The following is a 23,700-nucleotide window of genomic DNA, read 5'->3' as shown; positions in this document are numbered from 1 at the left end:
TTCTAATTTCGCCCTGAACAGTCGGTTTGGCTTGATTTTTTCTTTCGCAATTTTCATACTTTATACCCCAATTTAGAAGTTAGTATTTATATATTCGCGTTGTTTTTCTACACTACTTCTAAATATAAGTTTGTTTAATATACTATTTATTTCTCTGAAACAAATGTTACTATATACATAAGAAAGACTAGTGTTGTCACAATTGAGACAACAATCCACCAGAGATCAAAGGAAGTATAGGTCACCATACAGCCTTTTAAACAATAAACAAAACCCAAACCATACAAATCTTTAAAAGCCCCAGAAAAGACAATGAGAATGGGTAAAACGAGAAAACACAATACCATGAACGAAAATCAATAACAAACACACAGCTACATGTTAACGACAAACTAAAACTTCGTACAAGCATATATACACAGAATGAGGCGGGAAAACATGTTAGCTGGCGCCTATCTCTCCCTTGACCTTGGACAGTGATGTAACAGCACAACATACGAACAAACTGTGAAAATCAGTTGAAAAGGCTTTACTCACCAGATAGACATAGAGCACAAAGACACCAAAAAACAACTCACTTAAAGACAAAAAGCAGTAACCCAAGAGCAAACATATTTACAGAAAGCTAGTTAAAAGCCAATTGTAACATATTACTAAGACCAAACTATCAATCAGTACACATAATATTAGTGTAAATACGCAAACATTAAAAAAAAAACTTACAAAAAGACAAAGAAAAAAACACAAAAAGCATCGACCTAAGGGTACACACAGCTACCGAAATATAGTACTTTTAAAAACAAATAATAATTTGTTTAACAGACTAAAATGCAAATAAGTACACTTCAAATGAGTTTAAAAACGACAAAACAAGAACTTCTTCAATTCCAAAATACAAGTATCGACATTATAAGAAACCTTAAAAATTAACGAATTAGGAGACAACTGTATTATATTTTAAGCTCCGACGGCATCAATTGGGGATCTGATGGTCGCAAATTAAGTTTACTGGCGACGCGTTAGCGGAGACAGTAAACGGGTATTTGCGACCATCAAATCCCAAATTGATGCCGTCGGAGCTTAAAATACAATAGTGTTATCTCCATTCTAATGAAACTGACAGAAAACAACGTTAAAACATGTATTTAAAATCTGTCATATGCCGTCTGCGCTTGCGCGTACGTCCCATAGCATCAATTGTCAATTGATGCCATGTAAATAAGTGACGTTATCCAATCAAAATGAACGTTACACACGTTGTTGCATTAGAATAGAGGTTGATACATATTACTTTATTCTTAATGTAACATATATGAAATAAACTAACAGCTTTTAGTTAAACAATAAAAAATACAAAAATGTAAATTCAAAAAAATGCAATAAAGAATATATATGTTGCAATATGCAATATACAATGCGATTTTTAAGATTATTTACAAAACACACATATGCACATAGGCGCAATCATTGAGGGCAGAGAAGGACAATAAAATCCTTTCCCTCACGGATGAAGTTTTCCGAACTTGATCCCCCATTATGCAAATACACCTGTATTTTCCAATAACTGCATGGTAATGTGAAACGAAGACAGTGATTTATGAATAAAGGTAAAAGATGGACTTTGTTTACAATCTAAAGCTAGTTATGCCTTGCCATTTTATAACTTGACTGATCCGTAAAAATGGTTTCATGGCCCTTATTCAGGGACAGCAGTCACATTAACAGCTCCGTAAAGTACGTTGTAATTTAAAAAATAAATGAAATATAAATTTTTATTTATTATTTAGAAAGTTCTCCAATAATAATTAAAATAGTGGTTACATTTTCCCTTTTGAGTGGTATTGGAGAAAAACTACCCAAAACCCAAGAAGGCAACCTTCATCGTGACAAAACAAAAATGTTCTATACATTATTATATTTAGTGAGGTAAAATACTTATCCTGTATTGAATAGTATCTCATATTTATAACTTCATAATAAAGGTGAAAGATAGTATCATTGTCCATTGTTGAAAATAAGCACACACACACAAACACATATTAAACAAATTAAAAAAAAAAAAACAAAGGAAAAGACACGAAAAAGTTCAAATCATTCTCATGTAGTAATCAACTACATATACGTAAAAAACACATGCAGATAGTTGAACAAAACCTAGATTGTGACATTTAATATATGATATCATTTCAATTGAATTTTCGTATAGGCATTGAAAGTTTAAATGCGGAATATACATGTTATGTTTTTTGTTTTAAAAAGGTTCAGTTATGGCTTGTATTCTACTTGATAATGGTTCTGTGAACTTTAAATTGTTGTCTTGCTGATGCATAATATTTAAAAAGTAACATTTCTCAGTCTTCATCTTTTTTAATACTCTTTTTAAGTTCATCTATTGCCCCGTCAAAATCGAAAAACAAACTCTCTCGAATTCCCTTTTCTTTATAAACTTTTTCCATCTCTGTTCGCATTGGCGTAGAAGAAACTTTGCGTACGTCTGGTAAAGGACACAAAATGTTGCTATCCGAAACTGTTTCAGCCAAGCCTGGTGCTTCTCTAGATATAGCTGACGAAACAGCTTTTATTTTTAACCAACTGCTCTCTGCTTCTATTTGTTCATCTGTGTCTTCGTCTTTTGGTGTATTTACTTTTTGAAGTAAACATTCAAAATTGCTCATCAAAGATTTTGCATAGTCAAATATTTCTGTCTGAGCAGTTTCTTGTTTATCTGCCATATCACCATATCTGTTCATCAGTTTCTGAAGCTCTGATTGACCCTCCCTCATGGCATCAGCTGATCCACCCGAATTTCCATCAAGAGCAGCTTTTGCGGCTTTACCTAACACTTCTTCTGAAAGCATTCGAGCATCATTCTTGTAGTGTTCTGTGATTGCTTTCCCACCCTGTACTCTGCCTTCAGTTAGAATGTCACTCTTTGTTATTGTTCTGATTATTGTTTTCCTCTCTCCAGAAAATCCAGAATATTCCACCTTAACTTTCAAAACTTCCTCTTCAAAAGCTTCCTCCAGATCAACCCCTATACCAATATGCCTTGTTGATGCTGCTGGTATGTCATAATAAAAGTAAGCCTTGGCAGTTTTAGGACCGCGGGATGATTGCCCATGAGTCCGTACTTTATTATCTTGTGAACAATCCTCATTTATAAGAACGGCACCATTCACCGATTCTATGTAAACAGACACATTCCAAGCAACGGCCGCTTTTCTCATAAGAACCGGAAGGAAAAGGTCAGTTTCTGTATTTGAATTGTCTACATCCATGTCTATTGTATAAAAAGCATCACTGCTGCAGAACTTTGATAAGCAGAACATTATCTCGGACGCTGATTTTCCCAATACGACAGTAGAAATGGAAGCCCATTGGTTTAGAGATTCATCGAGACCAAACGAAAGTTGTCGAATCTTTTCTCGGACTTCATGTACAAGTTTACTTGGTTCTTGGGTTCCAGCATTAACTTCACCATCCGAGAAGACTATAATAGCATTTCTGTAGTGAAGCAAATCACGTTTCCTGTAAGAATAATTTCAATCGTTGTCAAAAATTTACAAGAGTTAATCAGTTAAGTTTATTGTGACGGGATTGATTCTCTTAGTAAATGTGGTAGATACTTAGTTGTGCAAGGGAAGTACACATTTAGCTCAGTCGGTACTATACGCGCTGCCTTGTAAAACGGAGGTCCCGGATTCGAGTCCCGTTGGAGACAAATATGATTTTGTATGTTGAATCTTTGCTCTCCGGTTAAATTGGCGCCCAAATAAAAGATCTATGGTGGTTAGAGAGGAATTCTAGCTAGGGTATGTGTGTAAGAGTCATAATGATATGATGACTCTTGAGTGTGACGGGATTGCTTCCCTTAGTAAATGTGGTAGATACCTAGTCTGATAGCCGTAAGAAGTTGAGCTAGGAATGTAATCCCTCAGCTTCGAGTCCCGGTGGAGACAGAGATGATTTTGTAATAAGAATCATGATCTCCGTTTACATTATAACGGTTTTTAGTAATGATGTTCATGGACGAATTTTGGCATTGTACGTTCTTGAATGTACACATGTAAATAATGAAAGAATAAGGATAATTTCAAATACATTTAGACAATATTTAAAGACTGTCTACCTAAAGTTTATAATAACTCTTTTAATATTTTAAATTAAATTGGTTAAAATAAGTACTACTAAAAATGTAATTTTTTGAAAAAACTACTTAAATACTAACCCTGAACTTGCATCTCTAAATACTTCCAATGCTTTAGACAAACCAGCACTGAGGTTTGTCTTGGTCGACAAGAAACTTTTGTCTAAGGTGTCTAGTTTTGATTTCAAACGATCCTTAAAAAAGCAATTAAAAAAAGTCATTTTTAATGAAAATAAACTGTACAGTACTACAAATATTATATTCAGTAAGCCTATAGTCCATAAACTGTCGATTGACAAAAAAAATATATATACAAAGCTATAACCGTAATTGTTTTCAACCAAACAGTAGGATTGAATAGATACCATGAATCCGGATAAAATCTGTAATCATTTCTACAAATATCAGCAGTATGAAAACCATGTATATGAGAACTTATAACATATCTGCAATAAGGTGTATGCTGTATATATGTATAAAAATGAATACGTACCCTACTTTCATGTGTTATTTCTGTCATGGGCAATAATACATCTGCATTTTCCCCAAACGTTACAAGGCCTGCAAAATCCCCATCATCTAATGATGTCACCATATTTTTTGCAAATCCTTTAATTCTGTACAGCTTGCTATATCTCCGTCGTCTTCCTGTTTTGATTCCCATGCTACCGCTTGTATCAACCAATATCAGAATACGAGTTTTTATTGGATTGATTTCATTCGTATGTTTCGTTGTAATCTCTGCAACTACTTTTCCCTGAAACACAAAATATACAAGTCTGCAATATTCTGAAAAAATAAAAAAATGAAAAAGTATTCTGAAAACAGTTTTTCTTGAAATATTTTCACATTCAATCTTAAAAGTGCAAATTTAACTGCTGCAGTTTTATGCAAACGCCGAAGACCAGAGCTACTATGCTGGTGATACCATCGTGTACTACAAGGTGTATAAACGCTGTAAAAAGAGTGTAATCTTATGTTGGATAGGGACACAAACTTTGTTTTGCAACGAATCACCTAAAGACTCGACAAGAAATTTATATTGACTTTAAAATGTTTGCAGCTCATTGTTCAGGATTATTTATCTTTAATCGAGTACTTTTTAAATATATCCATATATTGTTCACAGTTTTGGATATCCATATATTCCTCATAGTTTTGGCTTTTCTATTTTCTTATCATTTTTGCTAAACAGACTTATGCACTTAGCTTCCAAAACTTAAAGTACATAGCGAACCAGATGAAAAAATTTGAATTGTTTCACATGTTTTTTTATGTCTGGGCCTAACTATCTACGTCATGAGTTTTCTTATTGTTAAAGGCATACGGTAACAAACAAATGTTGACATCAACGTCAGGCATTCTTACTACTCCTCCTTTTTTTTACATTATATAATGGAAACAAATTTCGTTTTGATAAATTTTATCAAATGTATTTTTTCCAATTCCAAGATACTGTTTAATATATATATATAAACGCCTCTGGGTGCAGGAGTTTCTCGCTGCATTTAAAAACCATTGGTGGCCTTCAGCTATTGTCTGCCCTTTGGTCGGGTTGTCTCTTTGATACATTCCCCATTTCCATTCTAAATTTATACGGTTAGAATCTCTAATTATACACACGCCTCATCCGGAATCTTGGGTATTTTACGTGTTATATTAAGTCATGTTTATAATATACTGATAATGTCTTATCCTTACTTTGCCATCTTTTTCCAAACAGTAACACTGTAGATCAACCTCTCCTGTTCCATTTACTTCTCTAATAGGAGGCGGTATTACACTGTTACGTGCGTCTGATAAAACAATGGAATAATTTTTATTACAGATCCAAAACAGTGTGCATGAATTTGCCAAAATATATATTACATTGACTTCAATAAAACGATTTACATAGACAAAACAGCATACATGTATATGGTTTATAGCTCAACAACTTTGAAAATCTCAAAAATTCCTCTATATATATAGAAGTCGATTGACCTCTGAGAGCTACAGAGTATGTATATTATGTATTTGGACCGTGTTTTCATTTCCATATTAAATACTGATGTTGATATAAAAAAAAAACAGGAAGCATAAAACTGACAAAATGTCAAGAGCATCCAGGAGCTGTGCGTCATGCATGAATCATTTATGAAAAGACTAACCGGGTAATCGACTTTTAGCTTTGGTAGTGAGACTTCGGAGAATAGCTTTTTGTCCTACTTTCAGGCCTAGTCCATTAATATCATCTTCAGATAAAGCTCCTAAAGTTACTTTGTCAGCAATTTCTTCTTCCTCTAGAAGTTGAATTGTCGCTTTTGTCACCCCTTGCCTTTTCAGGAACTCCTCAAATGTAAGATCTATAAAAGATATGAATTTCAAACGAAAAATGCTATGTCTATATATAAGCCAGTCTTGTCAGTAATTTCTATAAGAACAGTACGTAGAATAAAATGTTATCAAACAAGATAGATAAGATTGTAAAATTTTAAGCTATAGTTAGTCCGTGGTTTGACAATTTGTTTGTTAAAAAAAACTATTTTCGTGGCGTATTGCATTGTATTTAAAATGTATAATTGTTTGTTTGTATTACTTGACCCTTATGGGTGTAATTATGCAATAAAGATTAGTATTATATACTTTAGGAGTAGAACCACTAATGCATGCATAACCTAATTGAGTGGGAATGAATAAGTTTTTTGCGGAAATTGAATCTTTAGTCCGACTTCGATATCAGTCAAATTATATGAAAACTGTATCCCTGTCGAACTGTTCCTTGAAATGCATAATGTATTCGGATATAAAATGTACAAGAGTCTCCAGATTTAATTTTTTTTCATGGACAGCAATTAGTACTAACATACACATACTCCAGTGTACTGACAGCTCAATTATACTGTTTGATATAAAATCAATCCATATTTAGGTCTTATGTGATACAAAAATTGAAAGTTTGTTTAAATATCTATTAAATAGAAGTTAAAAAAATACCCAAAAGAAAAGTGTGCGAAAAGGTAGTGTTCTGTAAGGCCTCCTAATAAAATATAAGTATTGGTTGGATACCTTGGTAGATCGTGTTCATCTTACTTCTCCTGTAATTATCAATATATCCAACAATGGCCGAGATGAGGAAGGATAGAGATATAAAACAAGGTTTTCACTTTTCCCATCTATGGATCCTCGTGGATGATTATTTTATTTACATCCTCGTGGGTGATTATTTTTACTTAATTCAAATGTACTGTGTCCTTCGGTGAGTTTGAGATAAATATTAGCTCTATATTTAGCTCTGATAAAATTCTCATATTTTCTAAATTTTTGGCGATTTAGAGCTTCACACATATTATTTACCGTATTGTAGTAGGTATCTTTCATATACACGGTGTTTTTCATATACATTTTTTTCATATTGCGTGGTTGCTGTCTCATTGACATAAACCCTTATATTAGAAATATCGTGAATATAGTAATAGTATATAAGTGCCGTTAAAATAACAGTACATCAACTGGAAGTTGTTTATGCAGATTTTATAAACATTCAAATAAGACTATCAAGTCACTATAAGTACTAAGAACAAACGGAAATAGTTTTTTCCCCCATTTCGATTCAGTTAAAATTAAAGTACTAAGAACACTTAATATATATATAGTATCACTTGGTACAAGCTTTAAATTTCCTTAAATAAATTTTTTACTGACGACATGAGTAATAAATAAGATCAGTTTAGAGTGCAGGATACAACACAGGAAAATAGCACTTTTAATTTGAAAATGTAATGGACAGGTTTCAGCGCTATTGTTTGCCTTAAATTAATGAAGAATAAAGGCTTTTTCCCCTGGAGAAGAATCCCAATTAAAAAAAAAAATGGCGTAAAATTATTCCCCAAAAGACAACTTTTTTCACAAACAGTGCAATCTCGGTAGTAATTATGCACGAATTCAAACTGAAAAACACTCATTTATACATTTTGCATGCCTACAATTACTATAATGTGTAGGTTTGAGGGTCTATTTATGTATCATCACTGACAAAAAGGGGTCTTATTTCAAAGCAGGGTTTGACTCTTGAAAGGGGGTCTATATAAAATGAAGTTTCTGTCAAATTCATGGTTTATTTCTAAATTTCCCAATTTGATGAAAATTACGCATATTTTCCCAATAAAAGGGGGTAGAGGTAGTTTTGAAAAATGCCAACAATATCACTGGTTTTATATTCTCAAAATAAAATCAAATAAAGTAAAGTCTACTGTTTTTATACAGGTTTTGGCATATATTATCTCTAGTCAGTTGAACCAGAGCTCGTAAGAACTCGTTTCATTCAATTAATAGATTAGTAGATAATTATATATAATGAAAATTAAAGGATGGTAGCATTTCGAGAAACGTTTAAACCTGCTGCATTTGTTTGCACCTAAGACAGGAACCTGATGTTCAGTGGTTGTCGTTTGTTGACGTGCTTCTCGTTTCTCGTTGTATGTATAGATTAGACCGTTGATTTTCCAGTTTGAATGGTGTTACACTTGTCATTGTAATGGGCATTTATAGCTTGCTGTTCGTTTTGAGCCAAGGCTCTGTATTGAAACCATACTTTATCCTATATTGGTTCACTTCAACAAATTTTGACTAGAATCGAATGTTTGGCACTCATACCACATCTTTGTTTTTCTGTGTATACTAAACTATATGTTATGTATGCATTTTTCCCAACATTTATGACAATTATATGATGAACTATGACGATTATATGATGAACTATGACAATTATATGATGAACTATGACAATTATATGATGAACTATGACAATTATATGATGAACTATGACGATTATATGATGAACTATCGACACATATTATTTATTCATTGATTTTTGATTGCAAGAGCTAGATAACTTTCGAGTTTGTTGTTCAAGTCAACCGGATTAAGACATAGATAAACAATAACAGAGCACGTTGAGCGCGTGAAGATAAGTGAATTGATAGACCAATGATTGTTTTTTTTTACATTTTTCATGCGTTTCCATTTGAACATGTCAGTTGTACAATGCTTTGATGCTTTGGCGAATTTAATTTGTTTTTAAGAATCAGTTATTACTGGCTTTAAGTGCAATTTATTTTTCATTTTTCATTACGAGTTTTCCCTGACTGTGTGCTGGCCGAAGTTCTAACGAGAGGTTTCACAGTTAAGGTCACTCCTTACTTACAGAAACCCATCAGCGAATTAGAGTACGGAAAGACAAAAATTCAATAGCAGTAGACGGCCTTGATCTGTTTTCTGTTTTTGGTCGGGTTGTTGTCTCTTTGACACCTTCTCCATTTCCATTCTCCATTTCTATTCTCAATTTTATTTTCCAATTGGAAAGATTAATACTTTTTGTACTAAGCTCTTAAATATTAAGAATTTTATTTTCTTTACCTTCAACAGCTTCGCCATTTGAACTATTCGAGCTGCTTGAACTGTGTTTTGACGATAAACGTTGGGATTCAGATGAAACTCTTGGTGGAAGTGAACCGGTGGAGCCACGCCCATTTGGCAAGCTTCTAGGTGGTCTCATCGGAACACAGTCGTCATCATCTTGTTTCACTGTGGGAATACAAAGAGTATGCTATATTTTATCATCAAACATTATTTTTTGGTTAATTATATACACTACTTGATTATTTTTTTTTCATTTGAAAACAGAACACACGAAGAGAAGTTATGTAATAATGTATGTAGTAATATCATCTCTCCATTTTTTTTCTCGAATAAACTGTCCTTTAAACAAAATCCTGTCGATTTCCAAATTAAAGTAAACTTCAAAACTATGCACGACGACTAATGATACGATTCCATGCACAGAACCAATGATGGAATATAGCCTTTACCAGGAAAGGTCCTAAACAAGTCTGCAAATTAAAAGTATAGAATGATTGGGAACATAAATACAGGAAAGGATATCAACTCTGCCCTATAGGGAGCTGTAATCTTAGCTTTTGTATTAATAAACAAGTTTGTGAATTGGTTAATTACAATCAAAAATGAATAATTTAAATCAAACCAATACCGAAGCAACGGCCAGGAATGGTTATAATGGGTGCATCGATAGTTGAATCTAATAAGCATTCGGCTGCAATCTGCAATTGTATGCCGTGTTTAAAAATACCATTAAACTTTTTCTTCATTAACATTTAAGTTACTGAAATGTAATATGTGTCACTTGTTCAAACTTTTTACAAGTTGAATGATTAATAACCGAATTTCTCTCGAATCACACGTGATTTCGAGCTCGTGTGAAGCAACGTATAGTTATATATTACATGTAAAACGAAAAAGTACAAATACACACATTGTTAGACATTATCGTTGCATTATTGAACCTGACCTATCAGGGGCGGATCCAGGAATTTATTAGGGGGTGGTCACCTTTTGAAATCTTCAATTAAAATTTATTTTTTTATGGCCCCTTATAGGAAGATTCTGTTTGCCACAAAGCAAAACACACTTGCATATAGATTTTAAAACAATTCTGTTTGCTTTTATACGTTCATTCATTGCTTTATCAATAAATGTTTGAATATCAGTAGTCCTTTGCTCAATGTTGTCAAGAAAAAGTTGAGCTTTTGCTTTAGCTTCAGTATGACTTTTTTTACATGATTTCTTATCACGGCCGAAATGATCGTTAAGTCTTGAACTTGCATGTGCCATATCTGTTAGTGGTTTGCATGATAATGTTCCCAAACCATCAACCCCAAACAGAGCACAGTATATGCAGTAATCTCCTTCTTGTGAAGGTGAGTACACTACTCCATCATAGCGATTTAGCCAATTCAGCTGAAACAGTCTGTTCTTTCATGCATATTTTTTTTATAGGAAAGTTATAGTTTATTCCAGGTTGGAAATTATTTCTTATCAAATTAAATTTCTCTTCGTTTGTTAATTTACGTGTTGATTGTTTTACAAAACCAATGTCGTTTGTACTTATATGTAAGTCGGGGGTTGTTTCTTTAATCTGATCACTTTTATTCGTATCAATGCTAGGTCCATTACAAGTCGTTGGTACTTCAGAGGGGGCTGATTTGTGGCGTTTCCTGAAGGAAAGAGGGTATAAGTTACTAAAAAATTGGAATGAACGAAACTTTTAGACAAACAGATGATGGAACGGGGGTATTCATTCAATATAGAATATTTATGTGACTTTAAAACTTTAAAATTATTTTTGAACTTTGGCATCACAGTAAAAAATATTATTGGTCGAGAAAAGTTATTGTACAAACTTTAAAAATTTAGATAAACGTAATGTAAAAAAAGTTTAAATTACCTGCTAAAACATCTAAGATTGAGGACTGTCTCTTCATTTTTACACCTTAACATCAAAGAAATCGAATAAGTAATTAGCGATTGTTGATTACATGTTCATTGTATAAACATACCTGTCAAGGTACATGTATTTAACCTTAAGGTAAGTAATGACAACTTTATGACTGGTGATTACGATAGACAAATTGATTTGATCGACGAATTTATTTTTCAAAATGTTCAAGGTGCACCATTTTTTGGTACATGGTGCACCATTTTTGCAAACCCAGGGGGTGGTCACCGGCACCGGATGACCACCCCCTGGATCCGCCTCTGCCTATAGCTAATATCTTTCTTCACACCTTACACAAATTCATATCTCACCTGAAACCTGGCTAAGTGATACGTATTCATCGGCTGCATCTTTGTACCTGTTAGTTGCACCCGCCATTATTTTGTTTTCGCAAGCTGAAATATAAAACAAGTTATCAATCTCAGACAAATAAAGTCGCGTTTTGCTGATTTAATCGATATTGATAAAAAAATATTTCAAATAATTCTGAATAACGATGTTGCGGGAAGAATTGACAAGCTTTCCACGATTTTTTTACGTAGGTTATTCGTGTAAAAATAATTCTATTTCTGGGATAGTTTTTTTAATGATCATAGGGGATATGCGAAGATTTTTGGGGGAGTAAACTAAGTATTCAATAAAGATATATTACAGTTATTAGCTGTAAGACGTATAAGAGATACAAATACTACTAGTGCGATTGCAAGGAATAGAAAGCAAGAATCGAAACGGAATTTAAAAGTGGTGGAAGTTACTTGTCTACAATAAATACAGTATTTGAAATATCAAGGAGTACGAAGGAACGTTAACAGGAAATTAAAATGAATTAAGGTTTGGGAATGCAATCGAATGGAGAAAGAGCATGACAAATATTGAATCAAAAATCATTACCATGAAAAGTTGCGAAAAGTGTACATTAAGAGGGGATGCATTTATTACGATGTATGCACATTACTCAAGGTAAGCAGGTAGTAACATTTCGTATAACTTGACCAAACATTCCAAGTTTTTTTTACATCACCTTCAATCTGCATTGACAATGTTCTTGCTTTTAGTGTATCTTATGGAAGTCTCGTGCTTCATCTTTCTGTATTGCAAAGCATACGATAGGTTTGCTTGAGTTTATATACCTATGCTTAACATGTATCAGGAGCCTGTTACAGTAATTCAGTGGTTGTCGTTTGTTTATGTGTTACATATTTGTTTTTTTCGTTCATTTTTTTTTTACATAAATAAGGTCGTTAGTTTTCTCGTTTGAATTGTTTTACATTGTCTTATCGAGGCCTTTTATAGCTGACTATGCGGTATCTGCTTTTCTCATTGTTGAAGGCCGTACGGTGACCTATAGTTGTTAATGTCTGTGTCATTTTGGTCTTTTGTGGATAGTTGTCTCATTGGCAATCATACCACATCTTCTTTTTTTTTTTTTTTATATATTATTACTTAGAATAGAGAAATAAAACGGGGAATATGTCAAAAAGACAACAACCATGCAGACTCAAGAGCAGAAAAGCGAATTGACGCCACACGTATCTATGAAACATACAATTAAATCAAAACAATAAAAATAAAAAAAAAATAAAACAGACAAGACTTATAAAGACTAGAGGTTCCTAACTTGGGTCTGCACAAACATGCGGCGGTTTAAAACATGTTCTGTGATATTTCAACCCTCCCTAATCCTCATGCCAATGTTTGGTGGTAATTCGTTAAAGTGTACTCGTTCCACATAGTGTATTGTTCTCTATGATCTTTTCTATTACTTAAAGTCGGTCGCTTACTTCCTTCTTGGTAACTACCACATGTTTTTTTCTAAAGCATCTCTTCTCCTTCCCTTATAAAATCTTGACCTTGTTCTGCCTTGCGTAACTACATCTTATGATGTGCTAGCTTCCTTGTATATGTTCTACGTTTTAGTTCCATATTCTTACTGTTAGAAATTCTTGTGTATTGCTGATTAACTTTTCTCATTGATTTTCAACTTTATAGTCGTATTTTTTTATCTTGATTTTATGAATGAAATTTTCTTTACATGAGAAAATATTTTTTGTATTTTGAAAATAATCTTCATTGATACATAGAATCAGCTAAATATCATAAACTCGATCAAATAACTGCGCGCATTACCCTATCAAAAATGTAACATTGAGAAAAAAAGCAAATCCGCTGGTTATTCCTAATAATACACAACTTCGGAAAATGTTATATTAACTACGGAAACAGAAAGTACAAAAAAAAAAGCGTCGACACCGGATCCAGGGGGGGGGGGGGGGGGGTTGTCCGGAACCCCCCTTTTTGAACGATCAATGCATTTGAATGGGGGCATGAAGTTGGAACCCCCCCCCATTTATGTCCTGGGTTAGGACCCCCCCCCCCCTTTTAAAATGGCTGGATCTGTTTTGTAATGTTTATTAGATTGGCTGTTGTAGTGGACGTTTGGCTTATACATATGAGAAATATATAATCGTTTGTCCAAACGCCACTAAGATGATATGCAAATTACTAGATTAGCACCCATCTTCTTACTAATATGATAAGCATGTAGCTCCTTAATATGCCCATAAGTTAAGCTAATCTTAGCTAACTAAAGTTAACTGGTAATTGAGGTACATATAGTGACTAATATTTATAACGAACAGAAGGAGGTCCAGACATTATAAGTTCAAGTACAAACGTGCAGACTATGATATATATATACACAGCAATAAACACGGTTCAAAACTATTCGCGAAAAAATTTACGTGTGTTGTCGGCGATTCAATAAATAAATAAATCAACTTAGAAATGAAATATATAATAAATTACTTTACTTCATATTATAATCGTTAACTTTGAAACGAATAAAGGTGAAAAGAATTTGACAGCCAATGCCCCTCTAACGTTACCGTTCCAAACGATTTTATCCATCGCGTACAGTATAAAAGGATGTCACCCTTTTGTAGTCTTGATTGTACTGCCGAATGGGAGAAGTCAATGGATAACCGTTTTTCTGAATCCAGTCTACCCTTGGATTATCTTAATATCTTAAACACCGTTTATCAGATGTAAACGTATAGTCAATATATTTGAAAGTTACTGTATGACTCCGATCTATAATATAAAAAAATCTTGTATTTATAGGTACACACATGCAGGTTACGCATAAAACAGAGCAGTGCTACACTATCACAGAGTTTTACAGTCCTATCTTTTGGTAAAATAAAGATTTCATGTCTGTATATTTGTTTTTGTAATTTACTTTCTTTTTAAATATACATGGAAAATATGGATATTGTGTAAACATTTTGAAAAATTCGGTGGAAAGTAACAGATTTCATTTTATCAACTTTCAAAGAACTGCCTAGAATAGTATACATAATAAATAAAGTTCATTTCCATCTACGAGCTCAGTGAGTATCCTGACTTTTGTCAGAATATATACTTGTGTTCCCTTAATATAAAGAAAATTACAAAAACCCAACAACAACCCCGATGTATTAGGCGGTATAGGTCACGCTCCTCAAAAGAACATTTATCTTGTATTGAAATACCGGTGTTCTAAGGACCGAAATGAATGTAAATATACCCAAATTGTAGTGATTACTTTTATCTGATTCTGTTTACGTTTCATATAGAATGTCGTGTTTATAAATTCGCCACATTGAAAGGGCAAATACAAAATGTGTGGGAAAGCTTATTTAAAGGAAATTTAAGAAGGCTAATATGTATATACATGTATATACGAGCATATGTATATAACTGGGCCATCAATGTTTTATGGTACCTGCGTATTTCCTGTCATTTGCATTTAATTTTGTTCATTTTTTTTACTTTGAAAGTCTTTCTGTGCCTATTTTCATTGATTAACATGCGTGTATACATTTTTGAACAAGTGAATTTGGTTAAAAAAAAACTTTAGCTTGGATTATATCGGATTATTACATAGTGTATCATATGTACTAAATAACAGTAAAATGTGGTATGATTGTCAATGAGACAGCTATCCCCCGAGATCAAAGGACGAGGATTAACTAGATATATTAAACCGTATATGCATGTGGTTTTTTTTTTATTATCGTATTGTCTGATATTATTCTATGCTCTTTGTAAGCGAATATAATGGACGATTGGCATCTTATTCATCTTTTATTATATCCATGCATATCCTACAGTTTGATTCAATATATTCTTTTGAACTAAAACTCTTTCTCTTTTGAAGTTATATAAATAATTATCTTTTGAAGTTATATAAATGATTATCTGTACTTGAGGTGGATGATGTTGAAACTCCCAATTCTAAAATGTTTTGAATCAAGAAAAAATCGAATGCAAATTTCGATCAACAAGTTATCAGCTTTTCAGCAAATATGTATATACGATGATACTGTTGTGTTGTAAATCATATGAACCTTTGTCATTCTCTAGCGAGCGGCTTATATTTAACTATATGTATTCAATTTAAAAAAACCCTCCTTGAATAGTTACATTGACGTTTTTATACTGTCTTTGATTCATATACTTATGTAATGCATATACAATAGCTGAAGGTCTTGATAGGGGTGCATTCTTACATTCTTTAATAATTTTAATTTCTCATGCAATTTTTCTCAATTCTTTGTTAATTCATAATTTCTTAGTCTAGATATTTTAGTTCCCATTCTTCATTATTTTTTTGTTCATTTTAGTCCATGCTTTAACTTTTGTTCCTTATTTTTATTTGGTATACCCCAAACCAGACTATAGGTTTTTTTCCTAATGTTTAAAACCTTAGATCGTAATTCTATGCTAGTCATCAAAAGTAACGATACACATTTTTGAACTCGAATTTATCATACATTATCATAAATAGGTAAAAGTGAAGACATTTTATAATGAACAATGTTTTTACAATAGTATATTAAAACAAATCAGTCGTTTTTGTTTTTCTTGTCTGAATATAGTGAATCCAATTAAATATATTAACTGAAATATACAAGGACAATGCATTCATTGCCTTATATGTCTTATATAAAACGTTTTTATAGTTGACCAGTGTATTTCCTTATGCGTGTAAAATTCAATGAATAAATAATTGTATTGATCTTATTAAAATACAATACTCGTACGTTTATTTCAAGCTTCATCAATTCAACTTAAGATTTATATCTCTTTAAAAAATCTAAATTGCATTGATTGTATAGATAAAAGAATCTGAGGAGTATAGGTCAACATGACAGCAATGACACAAAAAAGACAAGTAAGGTCTCTAGTCTTAGTATAGTATATTTGACAAGTCTATCCATAATATATCAAGCTCTAAAAATTCAGAATAGTAATCAAAACGGAACATTTCAAAGATCTACAATCAGGCTTCAAAAGTTTTGGACCCCTAATGGGAAAAAGTAAAACACGACTTAGGATAACCAGGGTCCAGACTTTGGACGTTTTTCCTGACGAGTAGTGAAGACAACACCAAATACAAATGTACCAAATCGTCGAGTACAGCTAAACTGGACTAGCCCCGCAAGAAAAAAAGTTCTGCAAATAAGTTTATAAAGCGAAATGGGCCTATTTATCATGCTTCTAGTGAGGAGAAAAGGGTAGGCTTACAGAACTTAATAGCCTTCCTTTAGTAAAACGACACAACATAAACTGTACACTTAAAAAAGCTTTCAAACGTTTTCTTCATAAATTTATAACATGTAAAATACAAAAAATATAAACATGAACGATTTTCGTAATATACGGAAATAAACTTACTTATAGATAACTGGACACGCTACACCATATACACAAGTATCATCCAAAAAATGTCAAGAACGTTACTTCCTGTTGATCAAAATTTAAGATAAAATTACCAGTATGAATATTCTCCCCAACAAGGAAGTATTTACTAATTATAAACAACTGGGAACTTACGAAAGAGTTCTATATTTAGATACTTGATTTATTCATGGTTTTCAATTTAAATGAACCTGTCTTTAAAAGTAAAAAGGTATTATCATATATATAGTTTACTCTCAATTTAAACACAATTTAAACAGGCCATTTTTATTTTATTGGTGGGGGAAGCCGGATTGTCTACAGAAACCCACTTACCTTCACATGCTTCAATAAGGTATAAACTTTTGAAAAAAACATATCATCCGTAAAAGACTTAAAGCAGTTTTTCAGTGTAAGGTTACCCATTGGTGGCCTTGTGCTGTTGTTGTTTTGGGTTGTTTTTTTTTTTTGCTCTTTGGTCAGTTTGTTGTCTCTTTGACACATTCCCCTTTTCGATTCTCAATTTTATTATTTGTTATTGAAGAAATTTGATGAAAGGATTATTTACAAGTAGATAATCAGATTACACAAAAATTACATCAAGTCTCTGCGACAAAGCGACGGGGATTACCTAGAATATTCATTGAAAGACAACATCGTGAGGCATCCCCCAAAAAAATTCAAATGTTATTATTTGTCTTTTATTTTTCAGCAAAGCACATCATATTGGTAAAGAGATATACACTCCTCATATATTGCATAATGTATATCATTTATATGTACAGACTTGAAACAGCAATAAAACAAATAGCAAAGCATAAAGCAGAAAATGTAATTATAAGAATGGCGCGACTACTTCTATCTTTTGGGTTGTAAAAGCTGCGATCACGTGTACTTTTAGTGTAAAGCGCATCCGATGTATTCTTTTTATTATTATTACAATACTGTTATCAATAGTATTATAATTGTGTAAGCATATTTGGATATCAGCGGAAAAGGACCTAGTCTATTTCCGAACGTTTCATTATAAGTTTGCCGTCACTTGGATGTAAATTTAGGCTTTAAAAATACAACTTTCATCGATAAAAACATTGTTTTAAAAGTGTTTAGTTGCAAAGTAACGCGCTTTGCAAACAATATTTAGTGACTTCAAATAAGAATTTAACAAGATGTCAAACAAACCACAGTACATATATATTTCTCTGACACTCCAGAGAAACATTTTAGTAATTCAATGTTACGCGGAATACATGCAAGATGAAATCTCAAACCGCTTGTGTGTTTCTATTGTGTAGATTTGCTTTATCCATTCACGTGAAGGAAACAGATCACAATGCAGACGTTCGCTATTTACAAAAGAAGAGAACTGATATTGTTAGTTTAAACGATTAAATGAATTGAAAACTCAAAAGAAACTGGTAGAAAAAATTAAAACATGACGTACGGGTACTCCAAGAGAAAGATAAACGAAACAAGGAACCAGAAAGTGCCATCTAGAAAGCATTCTGTCAGTATCGATATGTATATATTTGGTGTCACGATATCTCAGTAGCATGGGTTAGAATCCCGGCGAGGGAAGAACAAAAAATTTGCGAAAGCAAATTTACAGATATATTAAGTTAAACATTGTTGGGTTGATGTTTAGACGAGTTGTATATACATAATGTACACAGCCATGTATCACCATCTGTTGTAGAGTTGTCACTGGCTCAGACATACTTATAAATATATTATTTTCTGTGACTGTATCTTACATTAATTTGTAGGATCCTTTACTATAGATAATTTAGCTGATCTGTAAAAATAACATCTCCATGCCTTATATATCATGTACACTACTGTAGTACGACGCTAGATTAAAACTGACGTGGAAAGGTAACACCCGGCCACCGAAAGCTTCTTTTTTATGGAGCCCATGTGGTCGTGTGGTCTAGCGGGACGGCTACAGTGCAGGCGATTTGGTGTCACGATATCTCAGTAGCATGGGTTCGAATTCCGGCGAGGGAAGAACAAAAAATTTGCGAAAGCAAATTTACAGATCGAACATTGTTGGTTTGATGTTTAGATGAGTTGTTTATAAATGGTTTATTCATATAATTTATGTGTGGCGTCTGAAATAATAATAAACAAGTCAAGACAGCTACCACATATCGAAAAGAGGTAATTAAAATCAAAAGCCTATGGATTCTTACATTTTTTTCGTTGGAAATTTCAACTGAGAAAGACAATCAAAGGCAAAACTTTTAACAGCACACCGGCAAATTTTAATTGATTCGCGATGATAAAATTGGCAGGGTCGAGGTAAAATATCTCATTTTAATTTTTTTTTTAATTTTTTAATTTTGAAATGATTTTAAACCATTTTTTGTCAAAAAGATATGCTACAACAAAACAATATATTGATATACTAAACTAAAAGTGTATCAACAAAAATACCGAACTTCAGAAAATTCAAACGAAAAGTCTGTAATCAAATTGCAAAATCAAAAGCTCAAACACATCAAACGAATGTGTTCCTTACTTGGTACAGGCATTTTCTAATGTAAAAAATGGTGGATTAAAACTGGTGTTATAGCTAGCTAAACCTCTTTCTTGTACGACAGTCGCATAAACTTCCATTATATTGACAAAGATGCTTTAACATAACAAACAGTCAAACTGTCAAAAATTAGGGTACATTAGAATATTGTGTTGTAAACTTAATTACTATAAAAGTAAAATTTTAGGCATATATAGACAAAGCACATTAGCAAAAATAAAAGACAAGAATACAAAACTTTACCATAGCACAATAACACAATGACGGGATGTATTAGTACAGAGCCACGTCGTATGTAATAATGAAACACAAAAAGGCATAGAGACAAAGCACATTAGCAAAAATGAAAGACAAGAATACAAAAACAAATTTATAATGATAATTTAGAATACAAAAATCTACCATAGCACAATAACACAATGAGGGGATGTATAAGTACAGAGCCACATCAAATGGATATCATATTTCTATTTAGTTAATTTCAAAATCAAAATCGTCTCGTTTGTCATAGATTCTGGAATGGGATGACTGCGTATGTCAAATTCGAGGTATAAGTATAAAAATGGTTCGTACATGTAGGTGTTTCTCGTTTCTCATTTTTTATATAAATTAGACAGTTGATTTTCCCATTTTATTTGTTTTACACTAGTCATTTTGGGACCCTTTATAACTTGCTATTCTGTATGAGTTATCTTACTTTGAGTATAATAAATTTGATATGTTATACTAGATCTGGCGACAATCACTTTGAACAAGCAAAAGTAAGACATAAAAGACTTGCAGATTCAGGTACAGTGCTCCTCTATCTCTCTCCTCCATTTTTTCTTTTGATTTACAACTCATGCTTTATTTGTTATCTTTTGTGGTCAATTTTGTTAGTAGTGATATTACAACGTTTTTAGATAATTTTCCTAATAAAAAAAAACTCCGTTTTGTTATGCAATTTTAAGTTAACTTTGGATTCCCGTGTAAAAATATTTTCTTTCAGTTAACTTCATTGACTCGTCGTACAATAAGAATAATGGTATTTTTTTTTACTGCAAACCAACAAGGCTTGTACGCTTTCTTTATTGATATTGAGTGTAGCCCAAAAACAGTGCCATTACAATTAGCATTCAATTTGTGAAAAGCAGTGATAGTATTGCTGAATCATTCTGCCATGGATCAATCGATTTATACTGGAACTATAGCTGTAATTTCTTTGGACATTGGTAATCTTTGTTCGTCCGATTGGAGTTAACAGAAAATACACATAGAGACAAAGACCACATTTTCTAGATTTTTAACCGGTTATGCCACTGAACCCTCTGGATCATCTGGGCTTCTTTCGCAATTTTCACATCAGATGAATACGGCTAGATGCAATATATTCTAATTAATGATATGAAAGTAATTTGCGTTTTAGTGAATTTGATTTTTCATTGATGTATAATTTGACAATCTAAAGATTCATAACTGTGTCTAGAAAACCGGACAAATCTTAAAAAGAAAAGTCGGATAAATATAACGAATGAATTTATTTACTGTTAGAGCTTGAGGGGTTTAGAACAATGTTACTTTTATAATATGTATCAAATGTAGAATTAAAATACGCTAATTGATCTTTTGCAAACGGTTGATATGTAAAAGGCGATGAGGGCTTTGTGTCAATGTGACAGCATCCAAACCAAGTTATATCGTGAATAGGTCGGGGATCTAGCCCCAACCATCTGACGCTAAATCGTTGGACAGAAAACTGGCTAATACTAGTATATGTCTAACCTGTAGACGACCCAAATGATAAAAAATATATGTTATTTCTTGAAGTATTCATATATTTTAAAATAATTTTCTTTTTAATTTTCACAATGATCTAAATTTATGCATTTTTGCATGTTTGTGCCTGTCCCAAGTTAGGAGCCTGTACAGTTTCGTGTTTGTCGTTTGTTGATGTGTTACATATTTGTTTTTCGTTCATTCTTTGTACATACATTTTGCCGTAATTAGTTTTCTCGTTTGAATTGTTTTACATTTGTGATTTCGGGGTCTGTGTAGCTGACTATGCGATGTGCGCTTGCTCATTATTGAAGGCCATACGGGGACCTATATATACTTGTTAATTGTTGTGTCATTTAGTCTCTTGTGGAGAGTTGTCTCATTAGCAATCATACAACATCTTTTTTTATATTAAGGGCTGATGTCCACACACACTTTCTGAAGTGATCCTTACCAGATTCTTTCCAAAGGGTACCGCTATTACTTTTGATGTACGTTGTCTGATTGCCAACGGTTAACTTCAAAAACTTCCTCGAGAAAAACTCCGAATCAATTGATACTAAGGTTGATAATATGTCCTTTTGAATGTCCTTAGCAAGTGGTGTAAAGTTTTGAATGTCCTTAGCAAGTGGTGTAAAGTTTTGAATGTCCGTATCAAGTGGTGTAAAATTTTGAATGTCCTTTGCAAGTGGTGCAAAGGTTTTGAATGTCCTTAGCAAGTGGTGTAAAGTTTTGAATGTCCTTAGCAAGTGGTGTAAAGTTTTGAATGTCCTTAGCAAGTGGCTAATCAGATGTTCAACACGTCCAAATGACGTTAAAGTAAGCAACTATATTTATATCATATGTTATCTTACGGCATTCGAGAACAATCAGAACCAACACCCGGTATTGCAATGTATTGCAAACTATAAAACACTTGGCTAATATATTAAGGCAAATGCAAATGAATCTATCGTTCCAATTTATGAACCAAGCAACAAACAAAAACAAGCATGGCATATATACAACAAACGACAACACTATTGACTCTGGATAGAACACCAAAAATGCAAACCCCCTCCTTACATGTTACAGTGATTGAGCAGCACAACATATAAAAAAACTGTTTTTTTTTAAATATTTTTTTTTATTTTTTCAGTTTTTTTATATGTTGTGCTGCTCAATCACTGTAACATGTAAGGAGGGGGTTTGCAATTGGAAACCGCAAACAGAATAACCCCCAACATTTTTGGTGTTCTATCCAGAGTCAATAGTGTTGTCGTTTGTTGTATATATGCCATGCTTGTTTTTGTTTGTTGCTTGTTTTACGTATAAGTTGGGAGCATGTAATTCAGAAGTTGTTACTGGTTGTTTCTTTTAGTACCAGTTGCTATTGGCTTTCTAGTTTCTACTCGATTTCAGCACATACAAGAAACTCCAGATAGAACTTTTGTCTATTAATAAAATTGAGAATGGAAATAAGGTATCATCAATGTGTCAAAGAGACAACAACTCGACCATAGAGAAGATAAAAAGGAAGATGTGGTATGATTGCCAATGCCACAACTCTCCACAAGAGATCAATTAAATGACACAAAAATTATAACAACAGATCGAGTTGTTGTCTCTTTGACACATTGATGATACCTTATTTCCATTCTCAATTTTATTAATAGACAAAAGTTCTATCTGGAGTTTCTCTATTTATTATTTTATTCATCCGTTGTTTTCCATTCTTTAGATCATCATTATAGATAGCTCCTGTTTTCTAAAGTTAATAATTCAAATTATCAAACCATCATTCTCTGTTCTTTATTTTTGCCTATTTTCCTTTATTCTTTTGTTGTTGCCTTAATTCTGATTTTTTTTTTTATCATTATTCTCTTTTAATCGAACCCCATCCCAACTCTCATGTATTCTTTATTTCCGACACAAAAGGTCCATATATGACTATATATACCACCGTACATATCATAAAATATAATATAACAGTATGCCTGAACATGTAGAAATATCTACGGTAAGAATTATACTAAATTACAAACTTGTTTTTAGTTTTGTCAGTTTGTTTAAGGGAACAGTCATTTTTTATCAGCTGAAGGGTCGGTGCATTTTAAAAGAGGAGGTCATTGCCAAGAATATCATACCGCTTTTTTGGGGCTATAGGATACCATCAAATGTTTTTTTACTGAGGGGGTTCTAGCAAAAGTTTTATGTCTGACTATA

General features: G+C 32.7%; 1 protein-coding gene across 2 annotated transcripts; it reads right to left on the bottom strand.

Moving 5' to 3' along the window:
* Positions 1-1,277: 1,277 nt before the first annotated feature.
* On the bottom strand, positions 1,278-17,332 carry LOC143080004 (uncharacterized). Of its 2 annotated transcripts, XM_076255647.1 has the most exons (8): positions 17,199-17,332; positions 11,792-11,875; positions 9,545-9,712; positions 6,298-6,492; positions 5,849-5,943; positions 4,641-4,904; positions 4,229-4,341; positions 1,278-3,528 (listed from the first exon to the last, which is right to left on the bottom strand). In XM_076255647.1, the coding sequence occupies exons 2-8, from the start codon at positions 11,856-11,858 to the stop codon at positions 2,352-2,354; spliced, it is 2,079 nt and encodes a 692-aa protein (XP_076111762.1). In that variant the 5' UTR covers positions 11,859-11,875; positions 17,199-17,332; the 3' UTR covers positions 1,278-2,351. The 2 variants fall into 2 exon arrangements, with proteins under 2 accessions (XP_076111762.1, XP_076111763.1); XM_076255648.1 differs by lacking the exons at positions 9,545-9,712; positions 11,792-11,875; positions 17,199-17,332 and adding an exon at positions 7,196-7,345.
* Between the last annotated feature and the right edge of the window lie 6,368 nt (positions 17,333-23,700).

This window comes from Mytilus galloprovincialis, chromosome 6 (assembly GCF_965363235.1).
Source record: "Mytilus galloprovincialis chromosome 6, xbMytGall1.hap1.1, whole genome shotgun sequence".
Taxonomy (NCBI): Eukaryota; Metazoa; Mollusca; class Bivalvia; order Mytilida; family Mytilidae; genus Mytilus; species Mytilus galloprovincialis.
This window is presented reverse-complemented; position numbering and strand designations above follow the sequence as displayed.

What these genes read in the sequence shown, in the direction of transcription:
- LOC143080004 (XM_076255647.1), bottom strand. Translation starts at nt 11,858, where the DNA reads ATGGCGGGTGCAACTAACAGGTACAAAGATGCAGCCGATGAATACGTA. An exon ending in AAATAACACATGAAAGTAGG is followed by an intron (nt 4,342 to 4,640) that starts GTACGTATTCAT and finishes TGCTTTTTTAAG; the next exon opens with GATCGTTTGAAATCAAAACT. An exon ending in TTTAGAGATGCAAGTTCAGG is followed by an intron (nt 3,529 to 4,228) that starts GTTAGTATTTAA and finishes TTATTCTTACAG; the next exon opens with GAAACGTGATTTGCTTCACT.